The sequence below is a fragment of the Naegleria fowleri genome (genome assembly GCF_008403515.1).
Source record: "Naegleria fowleri strain ATCC 30894 chromosome Unknown tig13, whole genome shotgun sequence".
NCBI lineage: Eukaryota > Heterolobosea > Eutetramitea > Acrasida > Naegleriidae > Naegleria > Naegleria fowleri.
The window spans coordinates 1-19,036 of NW_025407945.1; the positions used below are offsets into that span (position 1 = coordinate 1).

Below are 19,036 nucleotides of genomic sequence, written 5' to 3' on the forward strand. Positions count from 1 at the left end.
CAAACCCAAGCAAACCCAAACCCAAACAAACCCAAACAAACCCAAACCCAAACCCAAACCCAAACCCAAACAAACCCAAACCCAAACCCAAACCCAAACCCAAACCCAAACCCAAACCCAAACCCAAACCCAAACCCAAACCCAAACCCAAACCCAAACCCAAACCCAAACCCAAACCCAAACCCAAACCCAAACCCAAACCCAAACCCAAACCCAAACCCAAACCCAAACCCAAACCCAAACCCAAACCCAAACCCAAACCCAAACCCAAACCCAAACCCAAACCCAAACCCAAACCCAAACCCAAACCCAAACCCAAACCCAAACCCAAACCCAAACCCAAACCCAAACCCAAACCCAAACCCAAACCCAAACCCAAACCCAAACCCAAACCCAAACCCAAACCCAAACCCAAACCCAAACCCAAACCCAAACCCAAACCCAAACCCAAACCCAAACCCAAACCCAAACCCAAACCCAAACCCAAACCCAAACCCAAACCCAAACCCAAACCCAAACCCAAACCCAAACCCAAACCCAAACCCAAACCCAAACCCAAACCCAAACCCAAACCCAAACCCAAACCCAAACCCAAACCCAAACCCAAACCCAAACCCAAACCCAAACCCAAACCCAAACCCAAACCCAAACCCAAACCCAAACCCAAACCCAAACCCAAACCCAAACCCAAACCCAAACCCAAACCCAAACCCAAACCCAAACCCAAACCCAAACCCAAACCCAAACCCAAACCCAAACCCAAACCCAAACCCAAACCCAAACCCAAACCCAAACCCAAACCCAAACCCAAACCCAAACCCAAACCCAAACCCAAACCCAAACCCAAACCCAAACCCAAACCCAAACCCAAACCCAAACCCAAACCCAAACCCAAACCCAAACCCAAACCCAAACCCAAACCCAAACCCAAACCCAAACCCAAACCCAAACCCAAACCCAAACCCAAACCCAAACCCAAACCCAAACCCAAACCCAAACCCAAACCCAAACCCAAACCCAAACCCAAACCCAAACCCAAACCCAAACCCAAACCCAAACCCAAACCCAAACCCAAACCCAAACCCAAACCCAAACCCAAACCCAAACCCAAACCCAAACCCAAACCCAAACCCAAACCCAAACCCAAACCCAAGCAAACCCAAACCCAAACCCAAACCCAAACCCAAACCCAAACCCAAACCCAAACCCAAACCCAAACCCAAACCCAAACCCAAACCCAAACCCAAACCCAAACCCAAACCCAAACCCAAACCCAAACCCAAACCCAAACCCAAACCCAAACCCAAACCCAAACCCAAACCCAAACCCAAACCCAAACCCAAACCCAAACCCAAACCCAAACCCAAACCCAAACCCAAACCCAAACCCAAACCCAAACCCAAACCCAAACCCAAACCCAAACCCAAACCCAAACCCAAACCCAAACCCAAACCCAAACCCAAACCCAAACCCAAACCCAAACCCAAACCCAAACCCAAACCCAAACCCAAACCCAAACCCAAACCCAAACCCAAACCCAAAACCCAAACAAAAACCCAAACAAAAACCCAAACAAAAACCCAAACAAAAACCCAAACAAAAACCCAAACAAAAACCCAAACAAAAACCCAAACAAAAACCCAAACAAAAACCCAAACAAAAACCCAAACAAAAACCCAAACAAAAACCCAAACAAAAACCCAAACAAAAACCCAAACCCAAAACCCTTCAAAAAGAAGTAAACTAGGCAAAACAAAGGCAATACCGTAAATATTAATAATATTTGCATGATGGTATTAGAGGTGATTTTACCGTTGTTGATTTCGGGTTGTTGTGATGAATAACGTTTGTATTTGGTTTGGATGTTTCAGATTGTTGCTAATTGGACGTTATCGGATTGGAGAATAGTCTTTGCAAAACGTTTTGAAGAGCAGTAAGGGATCTGAGGGTCACAAAGGATAAGGGGAAACAAATTTTTTGTTTTCATATTTACGTAAAGGGAGGGCAATTTTACAGTAGCGAAAACACAAGTAACATACAATTCGTTCGATAGGACAGGTCAAAAGAAAGTTCTTTATTCAACACTCAAATGAACAGTCCCACAACAATTAACATGTTCAAACGAATCAACCAAAATAATTAATAGAAGAAATAACTTCGTACAACCTTTTCTCAAGAAATTTGAGAAGAGTGGTTGTATTGTTCAGACATTTTGTTTCACTTGCTTCATAGCTATGATGACTGCACAACTACAGGTAAGCTTCATTCTCTTAAGAAGGAGAGAACAGGATCAATTCTCATCTCTTTGGAATTTCAAGGTGTTGATGTCAATGATTTCTCAAGTACATGCCTCCAATTAACCGACTATTAACTAGGGCAACAACGCCCATCATCAAAAAAACAACACACCACTACTCTCTATAACAAGGTTTTTGTGTATCTATTCCTTGTGTGATGGTAGTCCTTTTTAAATTTTATTGTGAACTCTGCAACATATCTCTCTCTCGAACTCTTGTAATATTAACTGATACTGTTGCTTCAGTGCACTATTGTTGTTGTTGTAATAGTAATATATTCTATCGGATCCGAATCAGTCCAATTTCTAGTAACAATCGTGTACAGATATATCTGTCCCCGCAGACCAACAATCTTCATCATTATCTTTCAAATATTTTAAACAAGTTCCAAAACAAACTTTCAAAATTATATAAATAACAATGCCTACATGTTTTCTCGACTGTATTTTGACTTGGTTTTAGTTTATTGCGGATGCATGGTTAGGTGTATCGTTTGACAACGCTTCTGTTTTCTGGCGAAATCCTTAAAAAACCAATCGAAATCAAAGTTGAACGCGCCCCATCTCAAAAAATGAGACAAAAGATGATCATCCTCGTTGCGTCAGTGATTTCCGTTTGCCTTATTATTTTTATGGTTTCAGTTGAAAGGAAAACAAACCATACACCACAAACAAAAGAAAATACAATTCTTAACAAATATTCAAACTCCATTCCGAAAATTATTCATCAAGTGTATTTTATTGGAAGACCTCACAATGAAAGCGATCTTCCTAAAGGACTCAAAAATGCTATGAATACTTTTAAATATAATAATCCTCATTATGTTCATCGGTATTTTGATGACGGGAATGCAATGAAATTTTTGGTCGATCATTTTGGAGCCGATTCAGATGAAGTCTATGCATTTCGGAATTTGCGTCCAAGAGCTTTTAAGAGCGACTTTTTAAGATGTGCAATTCTTTGGATCCATGGAGGCTTTTATGTTGACTCCGACATGTTGTTATTGTCCCCTTTTGAAAAGTGGATACAAAAGAATGCAACATTTGTGATTCCCGTTGAGATGGACAAACCATTCGGGTTCAGTAATGGTCTGATTGGAAGCATTCCTCGACATCCAATGCTGAGAATTGCCATGGACATGATCATTTATAATGTAAAAAACAAGTATTACCCAGATGTGCCTCGACAGCTCGAACAGAAAAATTCCTTTCTTTCTGTTCTTGCGGTTTCAGGACCCGTTCTCATGGGAAAGGTGTACAATAGATTTATGGGAGAGGCAGATGAGGTTCCTCACAATTTAAATCTTGCGTCAACAAAGGGAATTCAAATACTTGGATTTTGCAAAATCCCTCCAAAAGATGAAGATGAATGGTACACAACTGTGCCTTTTCCTGAAAAATCATCTGTATGCATGGGAGAAAAAGTTATTCAAACAAGATATCCAGGATTTAGGTCTGAACAAGCAAGCACTGGAGAAGAACATTATTCCACTTTGTACGATCAAAGGAAGGTCTTTATTTAAGGGTGAAATACCTTTCGGTTTGAAAGCAAAACCTCGACCAATTTATGGGAACAATGAACACTGTCATCTTTTTAGCTCTCGTTTTTCAGTTGTAGTTGAGAGTATTGACATCATCAGCTGTTCACTCGCCGTGTTGACACTCTTATTGTTGAGATTGGCTCTTTCTTTCATCATAATCATCCTCTTCTTCATTTTCGTAGTAGTCATCATCACTTTCAGAATGTTGTGGTGAATGTTTCTCTTCATCTGTGTAAATCACATTCTCATCCGTCAATAAAATTTCATCTGGATTTTCCTCTTGCTTCAAAACTGATGTCACAAGTGTTTCTTGTGGATTACTGATACCTGGTGAGGTTAGTGTGGTCGTATGAGAAGTCACAGTTTGTGCTTGTGTTGTATCTTGTTGAATATCTACAAGTTCGATAGACTCTTTTCTGAGTGAAATGGAGTGGCTTGAATGATGAGTGGTGATAATTCCAGCTCGTTTCATTACATTCATTTCAGTTGCTCTCTTGTCGAAATATACTTTAAACGTTTTTGTGGTGATTAAGCGACTGAATGTATCGTGTAAATTGAGGAGAGCTGTTTCTCGGAGCGATTCTAATATTTCACACAAGGCAAGCGCATTTTTGTGATTGGAATGCATGAAAGCGTGTCCACCTTTGAAAATTAAATATCTCTTGTTGGCGGCCGAAGATATGGATGAAGCATCATCGTTTTTTTCATAATCAATAGTCTCAATGAAGTGAATAATTTTGGTTTTCAATTCACTATCAATAGAAATTTCTAAACATCCAGATGAGGCAATAAATGAGTTATACAGATCACTAATGGCCTTATTCATTGCGGCTGAATCTTGTTCATACTTTTTTGCTTTCATTTGTTCTAAAATACGTGTCACTTTTTCATAGAACAATAAATTTTCTAATGAAAACTCAGAACAGCAAAACTGAATTGAAATCAATTTCACGAAATAATTATTCCAAGAATCAGAATCACAATGCAAACATTATATAGTAATAAATTTGGTAAAGTTCATTCATCCTTCAAAAAACTTACTCTATAAATCAAGCTTCTTCCATCTCCTGTGACATCTGCAATAGTGTCCATTAACAATTTCGTAGAGGCATCTCTAGTTCTAGCGAGATCTGATGGAAAAAATAACTTTTTGGTGTTGGCTTTCTTTCTTTCTGCAACCAATTGCACAATCACAATAAATCCACATGTCAATAACACATAACTCATTTCAAACAACAGATATAAAGTACCATGGACAGAGAGCAATGTAATTTTAGGTACAACTCTCCAATTTGGAATTTGAATCAAACCAACACCAAATGTTGAAAACCCAAGAATCAATGCAATAATAGTACTTGTCATAAATTCCAATCTGTAGGCTAAAGGATCGTCATAGCTACTGAAATACCTAGTAATTCCACTTGTTGGACTGATAAAGGTTTTAGTACTTGCTTGAACTTGCTTCATATATTGTGATTGTGCAGAATTTTTATCTGAAGTCCGTTCAATTTTTAGACTTCTCTTGAAAAACTCTAATATGGGGTTAAAAATCCACTTTCTATTGATTGCCAAATCAATAAATATAGTACAAAAACCTGGTAAAATAAATCCAACAACGAGAGAAACCATTTTCAAATAGACAATGGCTGTGGAGAAAATATTCTTAATATCATCAGATACGGTACTTCTATCATTTAAAATCCACACAAACACTGGAGTGGGAATGTTAAAAAGAATAATTAGAATTACCATAACAGCCCCAAAAAATCGAACTGACGCCAATTTTGACAAGGCATATAACTGGTCCAAGCGTTTCTTAAAATGACGCACTTTTTTTTCGTCATTAAATCTCACATCCTCCAATCCATCCACAATCTTCACAACCCTGTATAAATTTCTCACAAATAAATATCGACACATGGATATCAAATACAGGACTGCCAATGTGATGTAAAAAGAATATTCGATCCCATCATAATTGAAAAAATTGAAATCACCAATGCATCCAAGAATGCTGAAGATTAAACACGCTACGACGCTAAGCCCTGAAATGAGTATTCTGCTCTTAATTGGTTGTTTGTTCTTATATAAGAGCAAAAATCCAGCAACCACCATGGAATACAAGAAAATGCACACATGTCGAATCACTCGCCAATAATTATAAATTTCCATTGGAGACATGCTATAGAGGCTAATATAATAATCACAATTCTTGTCATAGTAATCAATAGAAAAGTCCACTTCATGTACTAAATAAAAAACTTCAGGATTTTGGCTCGTAATGGATGATGCTAAAAACTTGGCTTGCTCTGACTGAGAGGTTGTGTTTGCAAAGTTTGCAGAGTTGTGACCAATAAAATAGACCACATATTTCAATGAAGAGGAGACATCCTCATCATCATTATTCTGTCGTTCTGTTGTATTGGCTGACTTGCTCAATATTCTATTCCATCTCTTCTCAAATGTAGTGTAACATCCTCCAGTTTGAATAAATGAATATGAATAACTGCAAAAACTCTGTGCCTTTTTTGTAGTGTTTCTATAAGAAACAAGTCTAGTCCTTTTGAAAAGTGGTAACAACGCAACATCATCTCCATCATTACAAATTGCATCAGGATAAGTCACATTGGTATTATTCGATAAGTAATTGGGTATAATATTTTCTGTAATGATCGTGCCTGTCACACCTTTCAAATACGCTTGTTGAGTCAAATTATTCCTTGAAATATAGAGAGTTGGAAGTGCATCCATGTAGGTAGCATGTAAAGTAGTGAGAGGTTGATTCAAAAAATCAATCATCTTAATACTCGACTTGTTATCTAAATCTTGATTAAAAAAGTATTGATACAGATTTCCCAACTCATCCAGTTCTTTTTTCAAAAACTTTTTCAATTCTGGACTTGTCAAATTCTTGGCAAATCCAAAAAGTTTGGGATAGATATAAATGTTTGATGGAGTTTCACCAATAACAAGTCTCATTCGAATAATTGGTCCTTTTAAGTAATTATCACTGTTATTATTGAGAGGCTTATAGTCTGAAAAGGATGGTTCTTCCAAAAATTTCCACTGAAGAATGGCTCGTCCTTGTCCCATTTGTGGGAATACTCGACAATGTGTAAATTTCTCATCCAGCGTATAAAAAGTACTATTATCGGTATAAATCTTATTATTTTCTCGTGTGGTATTCACAGAATTGAACATTCCATTTAAGCCACTTCGGATTGGATCGGGCAGAATTGAGTGTAGCCATATATTGGATATCCATGCTGTCAACGAAGAAGAAAAGGAGGAAGGTGAATGATTTGCATTTGAATGAGGAGAATATAAATTTAGAAGTGGGAGGATGGTTATAGAGATGGCAAGTATCATGAGTAAAATTGAAGAGGATATGATGATGAGTAATCCTAAGATGCAAGAAAGAGAAGAGTTTTTACAAAAATTGAGCTCATCATGGAATGTCGTTGTAGTAGAACTTATGGGTGTTGCTGATAGGGAATGTGTTCGGAAAGAGGTATTCGATTTGGAGTTGGGCTCATTCATCTCTGTAACGGAAATGTGTGTGGATTTGCATATTGTTTCAAAGTTATTAGTTTCAACGGTACTACTATTAGTTGAGCAATTAGGCTTATTGAAATTGCCAGCAGTGTTCCGAATGATGATGCCGTCTTCTTGCTGAAAGGTGGGGAACTGGCTAGTATCGAGAGGTGATGAATGAGTATTGCGGAACGATGGTGTTGAACACCAACAACCAGCGTGATTATTGTTATTAGGTATTAATAACAGAAGTGTTTTTTCATTGCTCGCTGGGTCTTGTTTCGTGTCGTGGTCATTGCGATGTTGGACCGACAACGAGGACGGTGCTGGTGTGGTTGGGAGTGATGCATCCGTCGACGCCGTGGTGTGCTTTGACATTTTTTCAGTCGTACAAATAAATTGATCTGAAGGGTGATGAATTCGAAGTGTTTGAGTTCCATCTAAAGAGGTTTTGAGTATGAAAGGATATTTGAATGTGAAATTCATCCTTAAACAATTTAAACTGAATTTTGAGTCGAAAATGGTAAGAGTTTCGTGATCAATTACTTTTGTCACTGCCACAGCACTCAAGCCTTAACGTTAAGGACACGTCTCCGTATTAATTGTGATTGCAATTTCGAGTATTGAACAAAAACACGCTTTTTTCCTTTTTAAAGGACATGGATCATCATTACTTGTAAACAGTTGAAAACACACATGTGTGATAAAACTAGAGTATACACTCAGCAAGTGTGAAGTTCTTTCAATATCATATTTTGTATGCATTTTGTGTTGGACCTTGTATTTCTTTTGAATGCATTCTAACCAATTTTATCATTCCCATATAAATTCAATTTCCAAAAACTTTCACCTTTTGATATTTCCCAACAAAATCTCTCAGCACACACACAAACCTCATGCACATCTTCAATAAAACAGCCACAACCATGGTATTTAAATCCCTCTCTCAGTTCTATCACTCTCCCAACACTGTGAGATCATCCAACAACATTGTAACCTCTGTGTTGGGACGCCTTCTCTTTGATCAATCTTACAAACGAGGAGCAGCATTCTATTCAGTCAGCAATGGTGGTGTTTTAAGAAATACAACTACCAACACCACCAGCGACAATACTGATGCTTCCTCTGCTTCTTCTTCAAACATCTCTCATCTTCATCATAAAAAGAAGAAACATACGGTTCATCATCGTCATGGCGCTGAACATCATAAAGACATTCCTGTTGAGGAGCACGTTCCACTGAGTAAAGCTGCTGAACAACAACAACAACCAAAATCAGCAAGCCATGAGGATGTTACAAGTGGTGCTCCCAGCGGTTTTTCAACTTCATACTTCTCCAAGCAATACGATGACTCGACTGAGGACGATATCAATGCCGAGAAGAGCACTGAGGCATTGCCATGGGATAGAGAAAGAGAGAGTAAGATATTGGGAAAGAAAGCAAATGAAATTGATGAAATTAAATGGAACGAAGCAGAGGATAAACCTCACTCAAATATCTACAAGAAGGCTGAAGAAGTGTTTGTTCTCAAAAAGGAAATTCATATTTTAGAAAATAGTGTGAATAGAGATGCATCAGAGAAAGGCCTGAATGACGACAGACAACAACAAAACGAACCAGGTCGTACCTCTTTCTAAAAATTCTTATTCACATATTCTTGGAAATACCTTCTTTCTTGGTGTGAGACCTTCTTGTGTATTTCTTCTGTTGTCGTCAGTACTATTATTATTGTTTTGAATCAGAGAACTCGAACAGTGACGATTGGGTTGAGTCCATGGCAGCATTAATGAGAGGTTTGAGTTTTGTGGTTCGAATATAGGTGCAACCATCATAAATGTACAGATAACTCTAATTGTAAATTAATAAATCAATGTGACACATTTTTTTGATTTCTTGGGGATCTTTCGTGTGCACACCTTTTGTGGAAATTCAAAATCCTGGGGCATGACAAAAAAGTATCAACCTCAATATGTTGAGAATAATACATCATTTGGGATTATATTCCAAGTAAATGTGAATATTCGTGTTGATCATTTCGATCACAACACTCAGCATTGACATTAAATATATCAATATCGCTTGTTCTCCTTAGAAAGATGATGACCACTCTGAGCGTCTGTAGTCGTATTACTTCTCTTGTGTGGCGAATAGTATTCATCGTCCAAATTAATATTCATATTATTCACCACTGTTTGCCTTAATATATCTTGTTGAGTGATGACCTCATCTCCATCAACGTAAGTTTTTGCCACTCCTTCTCCGAGAGCCTTCCAAATACTTCTGAAGGCTGTTTGATTACGAGCTCGATGTTGTAGTGGAGTGTTGTTTTGCATTCCAGCATCTGAAGCGCTATTATGGCGACCCAATTCAGGCAAGTAATAAGAAGAGCCAAAACGTTTGAACAAGCTCGTGGAAGAGTTTCCTAAAAAATTATCGTCATCTAGACCTGCACTTCCAACAGATGCAATACCGTTTGCCAAGTCGTCATCTCGACCAATTAATTGATGACTCAACATATTGGAGGTCTCTAAATTCATGACTCTTCTCACTTGTTCGTTACTGAAAATGGTGTTATTAGAGTCTAAGAAGAATCTTATATCCCAATCTTCAAAATAGGAACAATCTCTTCTGAAATTTGTGCACCCTAACCAACTTCGTATGGTATACCATACCACTTTGTACATGACCAAATAAAAATACAGAGAATAGAGAAAAAGAGGAACATAGGAAATTAAAATTCGAATGGGAATTAATAGATTCAGTCGAATCGAATAGCACACTGCAATAAAGATGGTGCTGAATATGACCAGCACAAGCATGATGACTTCAATTTTGGTATCTTTGTAAGCTCTACGAATATTAATGGTGAGAATGGAAATTACTAAGAGTAAAATGACATAAAATCCTGCGAGTGCAACCAAAATTGCAAATCCTCCTGTACTAAATCTGCAAGATGAATCTGAGCCTGCAAAGTTATTGTGATCGAGTACAGTTGAAACAATACAACAAATCACTACTGGCACCATCAAAGTGAGAAACCATAAAAAGGTTGGAATTTTTCGCTTGATATTGTACTTGGCCTGTTGACATCATTGTTTGGCCAAACGATAATAAATTGTTTTTGTGACATTGAGAATTAATTATAATAGCCAATGATACAATAGTATAAAATCATTCCCATAATGGAAATATTATTATTGGTCCAATCATAAATTGAAGCATTAAATGTTTGTGTAGTATCATAACGTCATCATCATTCGTTTAACAAGCACCAATATTGTATAATTATTCCGGTTAAAAGTTGGATATTTCAGAGAAAATAAGTAAAAATCCATGTTTGAATTCAACACTCATCTCAAATTCCTAAAAAACGTTGAACAACTCACCATAATATTAAATAAGATGAATATCGTGAGTAACCTCACAATGATACAGCAGATCCATCCCAATAAAGACAACAATAGCAGCCAAATATTCACCAAAACGCACAAATATGGATGATTCGTGATCATGTTGTTCGTATAGGCATACGATATATAGGCAATTGTTCCAAACAAGACACTTGTTGCCATCATTTTCGGTTGTTTACTTCTCACAACTCGAAATCGATGATTCAATAATACAGAGAAAGCAAAGAAAATATTCACCACACAAACCAATAAACCAAAAGAGAAGAAAGTAATATCGTAGGGAGACATGGGTTGCACAGTTAAATTGAAAACATTGACAGGAAAATTGCTACCATTCGTGACAACGGAGTCTAAAATGTGATTGTTGTTGTTGTTATCTAGAAGGAGTTGTTGTTGTCGTTGGTAATTATAACTTGAAATCACACTGTCAGTTTTGGATATTTCAAAAAGAGAGAAGGAATCACTGTACATTATATTATTATTATGAAAGAGAATATTGAAGTCCACAAATATTGAGAAGATTTTTGTTAGAAGTGTCATTCTGTGATGAAAGTAGTACGTAGGTGATCAATTTTTGATTAGATTTATCGTGGTGATGACATGTTGCACTTCGATTTTTTATGAAATTGGATACTCTTTTAAAAAATTGAGTAGAGACAGCTTGGAAACGCTTTGTTGAGAATCTTTCTTGCCTCCAATCTTTGTCTCTATTTCATCATCAACCCGATACCGTTCAACCCATCATCAACACAACAGACCTACATGTTTATTGTTGGACAAGATTGTTTATTTTAAATCATCAAAACGCACACTGCAAATATCACTTTCAACTCATCATCACCAATTTAATTGTTTAATATTTATTTTTCGCTCGCAATCATTATCACCATTATCCAACCTCCTCCTCATCATTATCATCGACTCCAACCAACACACCAATGTCAAAAAACAATAATAACAGCCCCAATTTTGGCTCGGGAGGCACCGGTGTACATCAGCATCACAATAACAACATCAACGGTGTTGAAAACATTCAATTCAGTGAACAGGTGGACAAGGCTCTAGAGGAAGTACTCCCACACAAGGATCCCTTCGATACAAGTCTTTTTGATCCCATTGTGTATATCAATACAAATTTTCCAAACGAACAAGCATTGAACGAAAAACTTGAATCCTATATCATCAAAGTGAAAAAGAAGATTCAACGTGTGGATGAAGATATTTTAGCTGCTGTTCGTAAACAAAGCTCTGCCGGTGTTCAAGCAAGAAAAGATTTGGAGGAAGCTCGAGAGACCATTCAAAGTCTATTCAAAAAGATTCATGAAATTAAATCAAAGGCAGAACAATCCGAACAAATGGTACAAAATATCACAAAAGATATCAAATCACTCGATTATGGAAAAAGAAATCTCACGGTAACAATCACAACTCTCAAAAGACTTCACATGTTGGTGTCGGCGGTGGATAAACTCACTCTCTATACCCAAAAGAAACAGTACAAACAAGTGGCCGAGCTTATGGAAGCTGTTAATGAATTACTTCAAAGCTTTGAAAAGTATAGAAACAGCATTCCTAAAGTTCAAAACTTGTTTACTCGTTTTGAAAGTGTGAAAAAAACACTTAGGGATCAACTTTTCCAAGATTTTAAAAGTTTGGATGCACACAAGAATTCTGGACGTGAAAATGTACAACAATTACTCTCAGAGGCGTGTTTAGCGGTTGACTCTCTTGGAGATGCAGTGAGAACTGAACTCATTTCACAATTTGTTAAATCGAGGGCTCTCCATGTTTATGACATGACTTTCAGAGAAGGCAAGGAGGAAAGTAAATTGGAAAGAATTGCCGATCGTTACAAGTGGTTACTCAAAGTGTTAAAAACCTACCAAGAACAATTTGGAGATATTTTTCCTGATTACTGGTGCGTTCCACAGGAAATTACTATTGAATTCAGTTTAATGACAAGAGAGGCCATTGTTAGAATGCTTCAAAACGGCAAAGACCTCTCTGGTAAAACCCTATACTCGGTTATTCTTTCAACGATCAAGTTTGAACGTGATATGCAAGAACGATTCTATGATCCAGATGAAGCAGAAATTCTTGTCGACATCCAACAACAAAAGAAGATGTTAGAACAAGAAGAAAAGGCATTGAAAGAGCAATCCATGAAAGTTGAAAAGGGAAGCCCAGAGTCCGATGAAATCCTTAAAAAACAAATCAAAATTACTCTCAAACGTCGAGAACTTGAAAAACAAGAGCAAGAATTTACGAAAACTTCTAGTTTAGATTCTCTACTGAAGGGAGGTGCAGAGGGAGCAATTGCAGCAGAAAAACAAAAGAAGAAACCAAAATTCAAGTTTAATTTAATTGGTTTTATTAGTAGCTGTTTTGAGGAATACATGAATGTCTACATTGAATATGAAGAAGAATCTATGCGAGAAACACTTGCTAAAATCATTCAAAAAGAGACTTGGGACATGAATAGCGAATATAGCAGTAGTCAAGATCTCTTCATGTACATTGTAGAATCTATGAAATCCTGTAGTGCACTTTCCAAGAAGAGAACTCTATTTGAATTGGTAGAAAAAGTCTTTAAGAAATATCTCAACAATTATGCCGACATTCTGATGAACAAACTACCCAAGATACAATCCATTGCACAACCAACTACGGCCGCTACAACTGGAACATCGGCAACTTCTGGCGCCGCGTCACAAGGTACCACTACTTCATTAATGAGTCGTCTGGGTATGGGAAATATCTTGAACGCTAATGAAATAATTACAACGGATAAGAAGGCTAAGCTCACCGAGAAGGAGGAGATGTTTGTTTTCTATATTATTAATAGTGCTGATTACTGTCAGCAAAATATTGAAATGGTTGAAGAAGAGTTGAGAGAAACTCTTCAAGAACCATACTGCGACCAAGTGGATTTGTCAGATGAGCAAGGTAAATTTTACCTTGTTCTCAAGAGTGGTGTTGAGGTACTTGTAAATAACCTTATGAATGTTATGGAGAAACAATTTAATGAAATGATGTCCATTTCATGGGCTCATGTGGACACTGTAGGAGATCAATCCAATCACATTTCTGTGATTATGCAAACTCTCAAAGATGCCATCCCATTCTTGGCAAGATTCCTTCCAACCACACATTTCAAATTCTTTTGTGACAACTTTATTCTATCCTTCATGTCCACATTGACATCATGTATTTACAAGTGTAAAAAATTCTCGCCAATGGGAGCCCAACAAATGCTGTACGATGTTAGTTGCCTGACCAAGTTTTGCTTGAGAGAATTGATCATTATAGGAGATACGAATAGATTCGATAAGGATGATGTTGCTAGTTTTTCAAAGAAGGTTGATGTTAAGGCTCAAAAAATTGAATGTATTTTACGTACCATAGTGCAACCTAATGATTTTATGGTAGGAACTTATTTGCAATATGCAGGATCTGATCACAGTAGTGCTGAACTCACAAAGATTTTAGAGTTGAAAGAGTTACAGAAGAATGAAAAGCAACAAATACTCGAAAGTTATCAGAAGGAGGTCAAGAAACGACAACAAGGATCACAAGAACAGAATAACACATCCAACATTAGCAGTAATAGTAGTACGGCTGCAACACCCTCTTCAACAACACTCGGAAATGCTACAAAAAAGATGGAGCAAGTGGTCTCATCAAGCATGAGCTTTATCAAGAAATTCAACCTGAACAATTAAATTAATTGTTTGGTTTTGTCTTTTGAGAGTGTTCGATTGATGAGAATTTTCAGCTTAAAAAAATCATGTCCACCGATTGGATCCCTATCAGTCAAGACCAACGATTGAAGAAAAAGATCATTACAGCTGGTTCATCCGATGAGCAACCACCCATTGGATCAAAGGTTTCAGTTCATTACACTGGGTAGGTGGCTGTGATTTCACATTTTAGACAACAACTGAAATACTCATGTTATTCGTTTTGACTCTTTTCAGAACATTGACCAGTGGCAAAAAGTTTGATTCTTCTCTTGATAGAGGCCAACCATTCGTTTTTACATTGGGTAAAGGAGGTTTGTTTCCTTTTGTTGAAATTTATTGAATTCAATTTGGATGGTAACATCAACATGGGTGTTCATTGTTCATTATAATATTCGGATTCATCTCCTAATTAAACCCTTGAACCATAATAATATTATTAACATTTGGCCAATGAAATACTTTCCACCATCACAACCAACAAATACACAACACTCTGATCCATTCCCACCAGAGGTCATTCGTGGATGGGATTTGGGAGTCAAATCCATGAAGAAGGGAGAGAAATCGTACTTTGAAATCCCTTCCGATTATGCCTACGGAAACAATGCCATTCCAGGCCTCATTCCAGCCAATTCAACTCTCATGTTTGAAATTGAGTTATTATCATGGAAGTAATTGATTTACAAAACTCAATAATAGTATCAATATCAATTTTGCTCAACGACAAATATATAAATAAAAACAGAATTGATATTATGAAAATACTTAAACCAAGATCTTGCACATATTCCAATTATTAGTAATTCATCAATCATTGAAGACGGCTTTAAATCGGATTTGGGCATATTTGATAACAAAAAAATGTTTAAATTCATCGTACAAAGAGGCTTGCCTATTCGAACAACCCTTTCTTCCTTCAATCATTACGCACCGTCATTGTCCTGCGTAGTAGTGAATCATCATGGCTCTTCATCAAAAAGTCTCCGTTTCTATTCCACCGCCTCCTCTACCAGCGATGATCAGCAACTCAAAACACAACAAACAGCCACACCATCGGAATCATCACCAACCACAACAACACCCGACAGCACAAACACTAATGTAATGGAGGCCACGACAACAACAGCTGCTGAGCCATACGAAACAAAAACTGCAAGATACACGCTAGGTTCTGGAAAATCATACAACGGCATTCCAGTTCATACTCCACCTACTCATTTTTCTAAAAGGACTGGCTTCTTCAGTACATTATTCAGATATACCCTATACTTTTTCTTGTTCTTTTGGATTTTCAGTGGATATCCAATTCACACAGTCTCAAGCTTTATATATCGATTAATGCACGGAGAACCACAAGAAGAAAAAGACGATCAATAATTTCAGACAAAATTTTAAATGAAAAATGGCAAAATGTTTTTATAAATTGAAAAATTGTCTTTGGATAAAAACTCATCCTATTCATTAGGGTTATGTTTTGGATAATGTTTGGATCAAAATTCTTGTCACGTATTTTGTCACTCAAAAGCCATATTGACAGTTTCTCTGAAAGGCTCATGTCGCAAAATTTGTTTTCTTCATTAAAATTCATTCTTCTCTTCAAGGGATCTCTTAAAATTCTCGTTATTAAAATTGTAAACCTCCATAACAATGTGAAACTATCCATCAAAATGAGACTCACTGTCCGAAACACTTCTCGAAAATAAAGCCACCCATGTGCAGAGTGAACAGGCACAACAAATGGATCCAAAAACTGCTAAGAACACTCCAAACATGTAATATCTTTCATACAATTCAGAGGATGGTTCAATAATGGAGACCTATCACGAATGAAGGATTTGTCCAATCATAAAGTGTAAAGTTATTATTAATTTTGTGGTATTATGTCAAAAGCTATTCAATGCTTGAACTTGACCTACCTTTGTTTCGTTCTTATTGGAATAACATAATACTGTGTCATTCACTCTCAAAGAACGAAATGGTTCAATGGTAATATCATACGCTGGAGTGGTCATTAAGCTTTTATATTTTCCTGTTGTATCTGTCATTGCATGATTCGTACTTTTCTCATCAGCAAATATAATAGAAGTTGCCTCATTCTTGTCATCACGATTCATTTCCAAAGTTGGAACTCTTTTGTTGTTGATAATAAATTTGTCACTAATTAATTGATCATTTACAGGTTGCTGAATCTCGTGTGAAACTTGGTCATTCATCATCCAAGGATTTATACTCTTAATCCCACTACTGCCACTGTGTGTTTGATTAAATCCAACCCGAAAATAACAAACTCTTGTATACTTGATCACAAAACAATTCTGCCAAATTGCTTCAATCACGCACCCACCAGGAATTAACACAGTAATTGCATTTTCATCAACAATCGAAGTGGGTCCATCACGAATATAACCAAAATATAATCCACACAATACCAGCATGGGTATTCCGATAGAAGCAAAGAAAATCATTCCAGCAAAACAAAAGATCACCTTGTTTCTAAATTCCCGTTTCGTTTGAACTGTGCGTTGATAAGAGGTATTCGGAAAGAGTAGTGTAAACGAGTGTTGTTGTTGTTGTGAGCGATTTGTTTCTTCATCATCCTCAGAATCATCATCATTCCGATCCTCATGCAGTGTTCTAAAATTATTATTATTATTATTTTGATGATGATGGTGTGGATCGGAATTATTATTATTATTTGATGATGAGCTTTCTCTTATACGAACACTAAATCTCACTCTCCGGGGACCTGCACCTCCTCCAGAACCATTGTTGTTCGTATGAGTATTATTTTCATCATCATCATCAGCATGACTAGTCCTCGTGGTCGACCTCGTTGCGTTGAGGATCACAGAATTTGCCAATTCGGACGGATTAAAAACACCACTCCCAAAAAACATTTTTTATGCTTTGATTTCTTATTGAAACTTGACAAACTTGAGAACGGTCACGGATATTACATGGGTCTTGTGCAAAATATAATCAAGACTAACCAAAGATGAAGGGCCCAACAAGGTAGCAAGAAGAAAATTTAAGTGCAAACGTTTGCTTGATAATATCCAGATGTGTCCCACTGAAATATTAAAAACACGTGCAGCAGACCTAGCTCACATTCATTTCCGAGTTGGAAACAAAAAATGTCTTCGTTTTCTTCTTCCACCACTTCTCATCATCGTCATCAGCAGCAACCACCACCAACAAATTCTCACTTGTCCATGTTTCGGAGGCAACATGCAAGGGAATTTTATCAAGATGTGTCGAGCAATACGAGTGATGGCATGGTGAGTCCTATGAGTCATTCATCGGATTTGGACGAAGAGGGAGGAATATCGGATCAGCATTCAGTTTCCGATGTTGTTTTGAATCACCATCATCACAGGCATTATGAAGATGATTTGGAAGAGGATGATGATGATGATGAGGAATATCATGATGGACTGGATGAAAATGACCAAGTTGATTCCTCTTCATCTCCCATTGTAAATAATAATAATCATCATATTAATACCTCGATGAGTCGAATATCAAGCAAAACCGACGACGACGATGAAATTGATGTAGATCCAGAAAAATTCATGAGGGATCAAAAATCAACTCGAATACTGCAAGACAATGATTCACTGACGATTTCTTCTACGAATGATGATACAGAGACAGCACCACCATCAAAAAGGAAAACATCTTCTGCAGTTGTTGTGGACGATACTGTGTTGGGAACGACCACTCCCTTCTTCCAAGAACATATTTATTACGACGAAGACGAGAAGGAGCCCATTGAAAAAGTTTCAAAATGTTGTTCATGCATTTGTGAATCGTTGCCACGAGGAATGCGCTCAAGAATGGAATATTGTGGAAAGAAATTATGTGCTCCAAGAATTTTGGTGAGCTTTTCAATGCTTGTTTTTTCTCTCAGTGTTTCAATCATGCTTTTATTGAGCTGTGGAGTTTTTATTGGAATGAAATTAATTGACTATCCTAAAATGCAGTTGGACCCCAACTCTATATCATTCATTCACAGAAATTGCTGCATGTTAGAACGTGTTTTTGAAGATTTTTCACAAAAAGAAATCATTCACTACGAAATGACAGTGAAATTTCCAGTGTTGGGCTTTGAAAATATGTCATCAGAGGAATCTGCCCAGCGGGGTTATAATTTAAAATGTGAATTAAATTCACATTCTGTACTGCGAGTCATGGAACATGTTCGTTATTCAGGACCGAGAATTGCTTTGTTTTATAACCATTCAATCGTAGATTGTTTTACGAACCGAAAGGAAACAGAAATGACCTTATTGGAACCATACAGTGCCATGTATCAAGTATTTCAAACAGTTGGTATTTATTGTGGTGTCATGGCATTGAGTATGTTTTGCATTGGTTTTTGCGGTTTCGTGACATGTTGTTTCGTGTTGCGAAAGAAACGAAGGAAAAAGAGTAATCCATCCACTTTTCGACAATGTTGCTGTTTCTGTCAAAAATAAATAGACAAACCACCGCGTACAATGTTTTCAAATT

The 19,036-nt window shown here is 37.1% G+C and overlaps 9 protein-coding genes across 9 annotated transcripts; 6 read left to right on the plus strand and 3 right to left on the minus strand.

The window, feature by feature from the left end:
- Positions 1–2,868: 2,868 nt before the first annotated feature.
- Positions 2,869–3,819, plus strand: FDP41_012073 (uncharacterized protein; the record flags this gene model as incomplete). Its single annotated transcript, XM_044702552.1, has 1 exon — positions 2,869–3,819. The coding sequence occupies one exon, from the start codon at positions 2,869–2,871 to the stop codon at positions 3,817–3,819; it is 951 nt and encodes a 316-aa protein (XP_044566129.1).
- A 142-nt stretch (positions 3,820–3,961) lies between these two features.
- FDP41_012074 (uncharacterized protein) lies at positions 3,962–7,749 on the minus strand (the record flags this gene model as incomplete). Its single annotated transcript, XM_044702553.1, has 2 exons — positions 3,962–4,768; positions 4,879–7,749. 2 exons carry the CDS (start codon positions 7,747–7,749, stop codon positions 3,962–3,964), a joined length of 3,678 nt encoding a protein of 1,225 aa, XP_044566130.1.
- A 548-nt stretch (positions 7,750–8,297) lies between these two features.
- FDP41_012075 (uncharacterized protein) lies at positions 8,298–9,008 on the plus strand (the record flags this gene model as incomplete). Its single annotated transcript, XM_044702554.1, has 1 exon — positions 8,298–9,008. The coding sequence occupies one exon, from the start codon at positions 8,298–8,300 to the stop codon at positions 9,006–9,008; it is 711 nt and encodes a 236-aa protein (XP_044566131.1).
- Positions 9,009–9,440: 432 nt separating this feature from the next.
- FDP41_012076 (uncharacterized protein) lies at positions 9,441–11,252 on the minus strand (the record flags this gene model as incomplete). The annotated part of the gene is made up of 2 exons (XM_044702555.1): positions 9,441–10,451; positions 10,758–11,252. The coding sequence occupies 2 exons, from the start codon at positions 11,250–11,252 to the stop codon at positions 9,441–9,443; spliced, it is 1,506 nt and encodes a 501-aa protein (XP_044566132.1).
- A 467-nt stretch (positions 11,253–11,719) lies between these two features.
- FDP41_012077 (uncharacterized protein) lies at positions 11,720–14,503 on the plus strand (the record flags this gene model as incomplete). Its single annotated transcript, XM_044702556.1, has 1 exon — positions 11,720–14,503. One exon carries the CDS (start codon positions 11,720–11,722, stop codon positions 14,501–14,503), a length of 2,784 nt encoding a protein of 927 aa, XP_044566133.1.
- Positions 14,504–14,568: 65 nt separating this feature from the next.
- Positions 14,569–15,199, plus strand: FDP41_012078 (uncharacterized protein; the record flags this gene model as incomplete). Its single annotated transcript, XM_044702557.1, has 3 exons — positions 14,569–14,687; positions 14,759–14,835; positions 15,036–15,199. The coding sequence occupies 3 exons, from the start codon at positions 14,569–14,571 to the stop codon at positions 15,197–15,199; spliced, it is 360 nt and encodes a 119-aa protein (XP_044566134.1).
- Positions 15,200–15,385: 186 nt separating this feature from the next.
- Positions 15,386–15,901, plus strand: FDP41_012079 (uncharacterized protein; the record flags this gene model as incomplete). The annotated part of the gene is made up of 1 exon (XM_044702558.1): positions 15,386–15,901. One exon carries the CDS (start codon positions 15,386–15,388, stop codon positions 15,899–15,901), a length of 516 nt encoding a protein of 171 aa, XP_044566135.1.
- Positions 15,902–16,179: 278 nt separating this feature from the next.
- On the minus strand, positions 16,180–17,421 carry FDP41_012080 (uncharacterized protein; the record flags this gene model as incomplete). Its single annotated transcript, XM_044702560.1, has 2 exons — positions 16,180–16,341; positions 16,441–17,421. The coding sequence occupies 2 exons, from the start codon at positions 17,419–17,421 to the stop codon at positions 16,180–16,182; spliced, it is 1,143 nt and encodes a 380-aa protein (XP_044566136.1).
- A 237-nt stretch (positions 17,422–17,658) lies between these two features.
- FDP41_012081 (uncharacterized protein) lies at positions 17,659–19,002 on the plus strand (the record flags this gene model as incomplete). The annotated part of the gene is made up of 1 exon (XM_044702561.1): positions 17,659–19,002. One exon carries the CDS (start codon positions 17,659–17,661, stop codon positions 19,000–19,002), a length of 1,344 nt encoding a protein of 447 aa, XP_044566137.1.
- Positions 19,003–19,036: the final 34 nt, after the last annotated feature.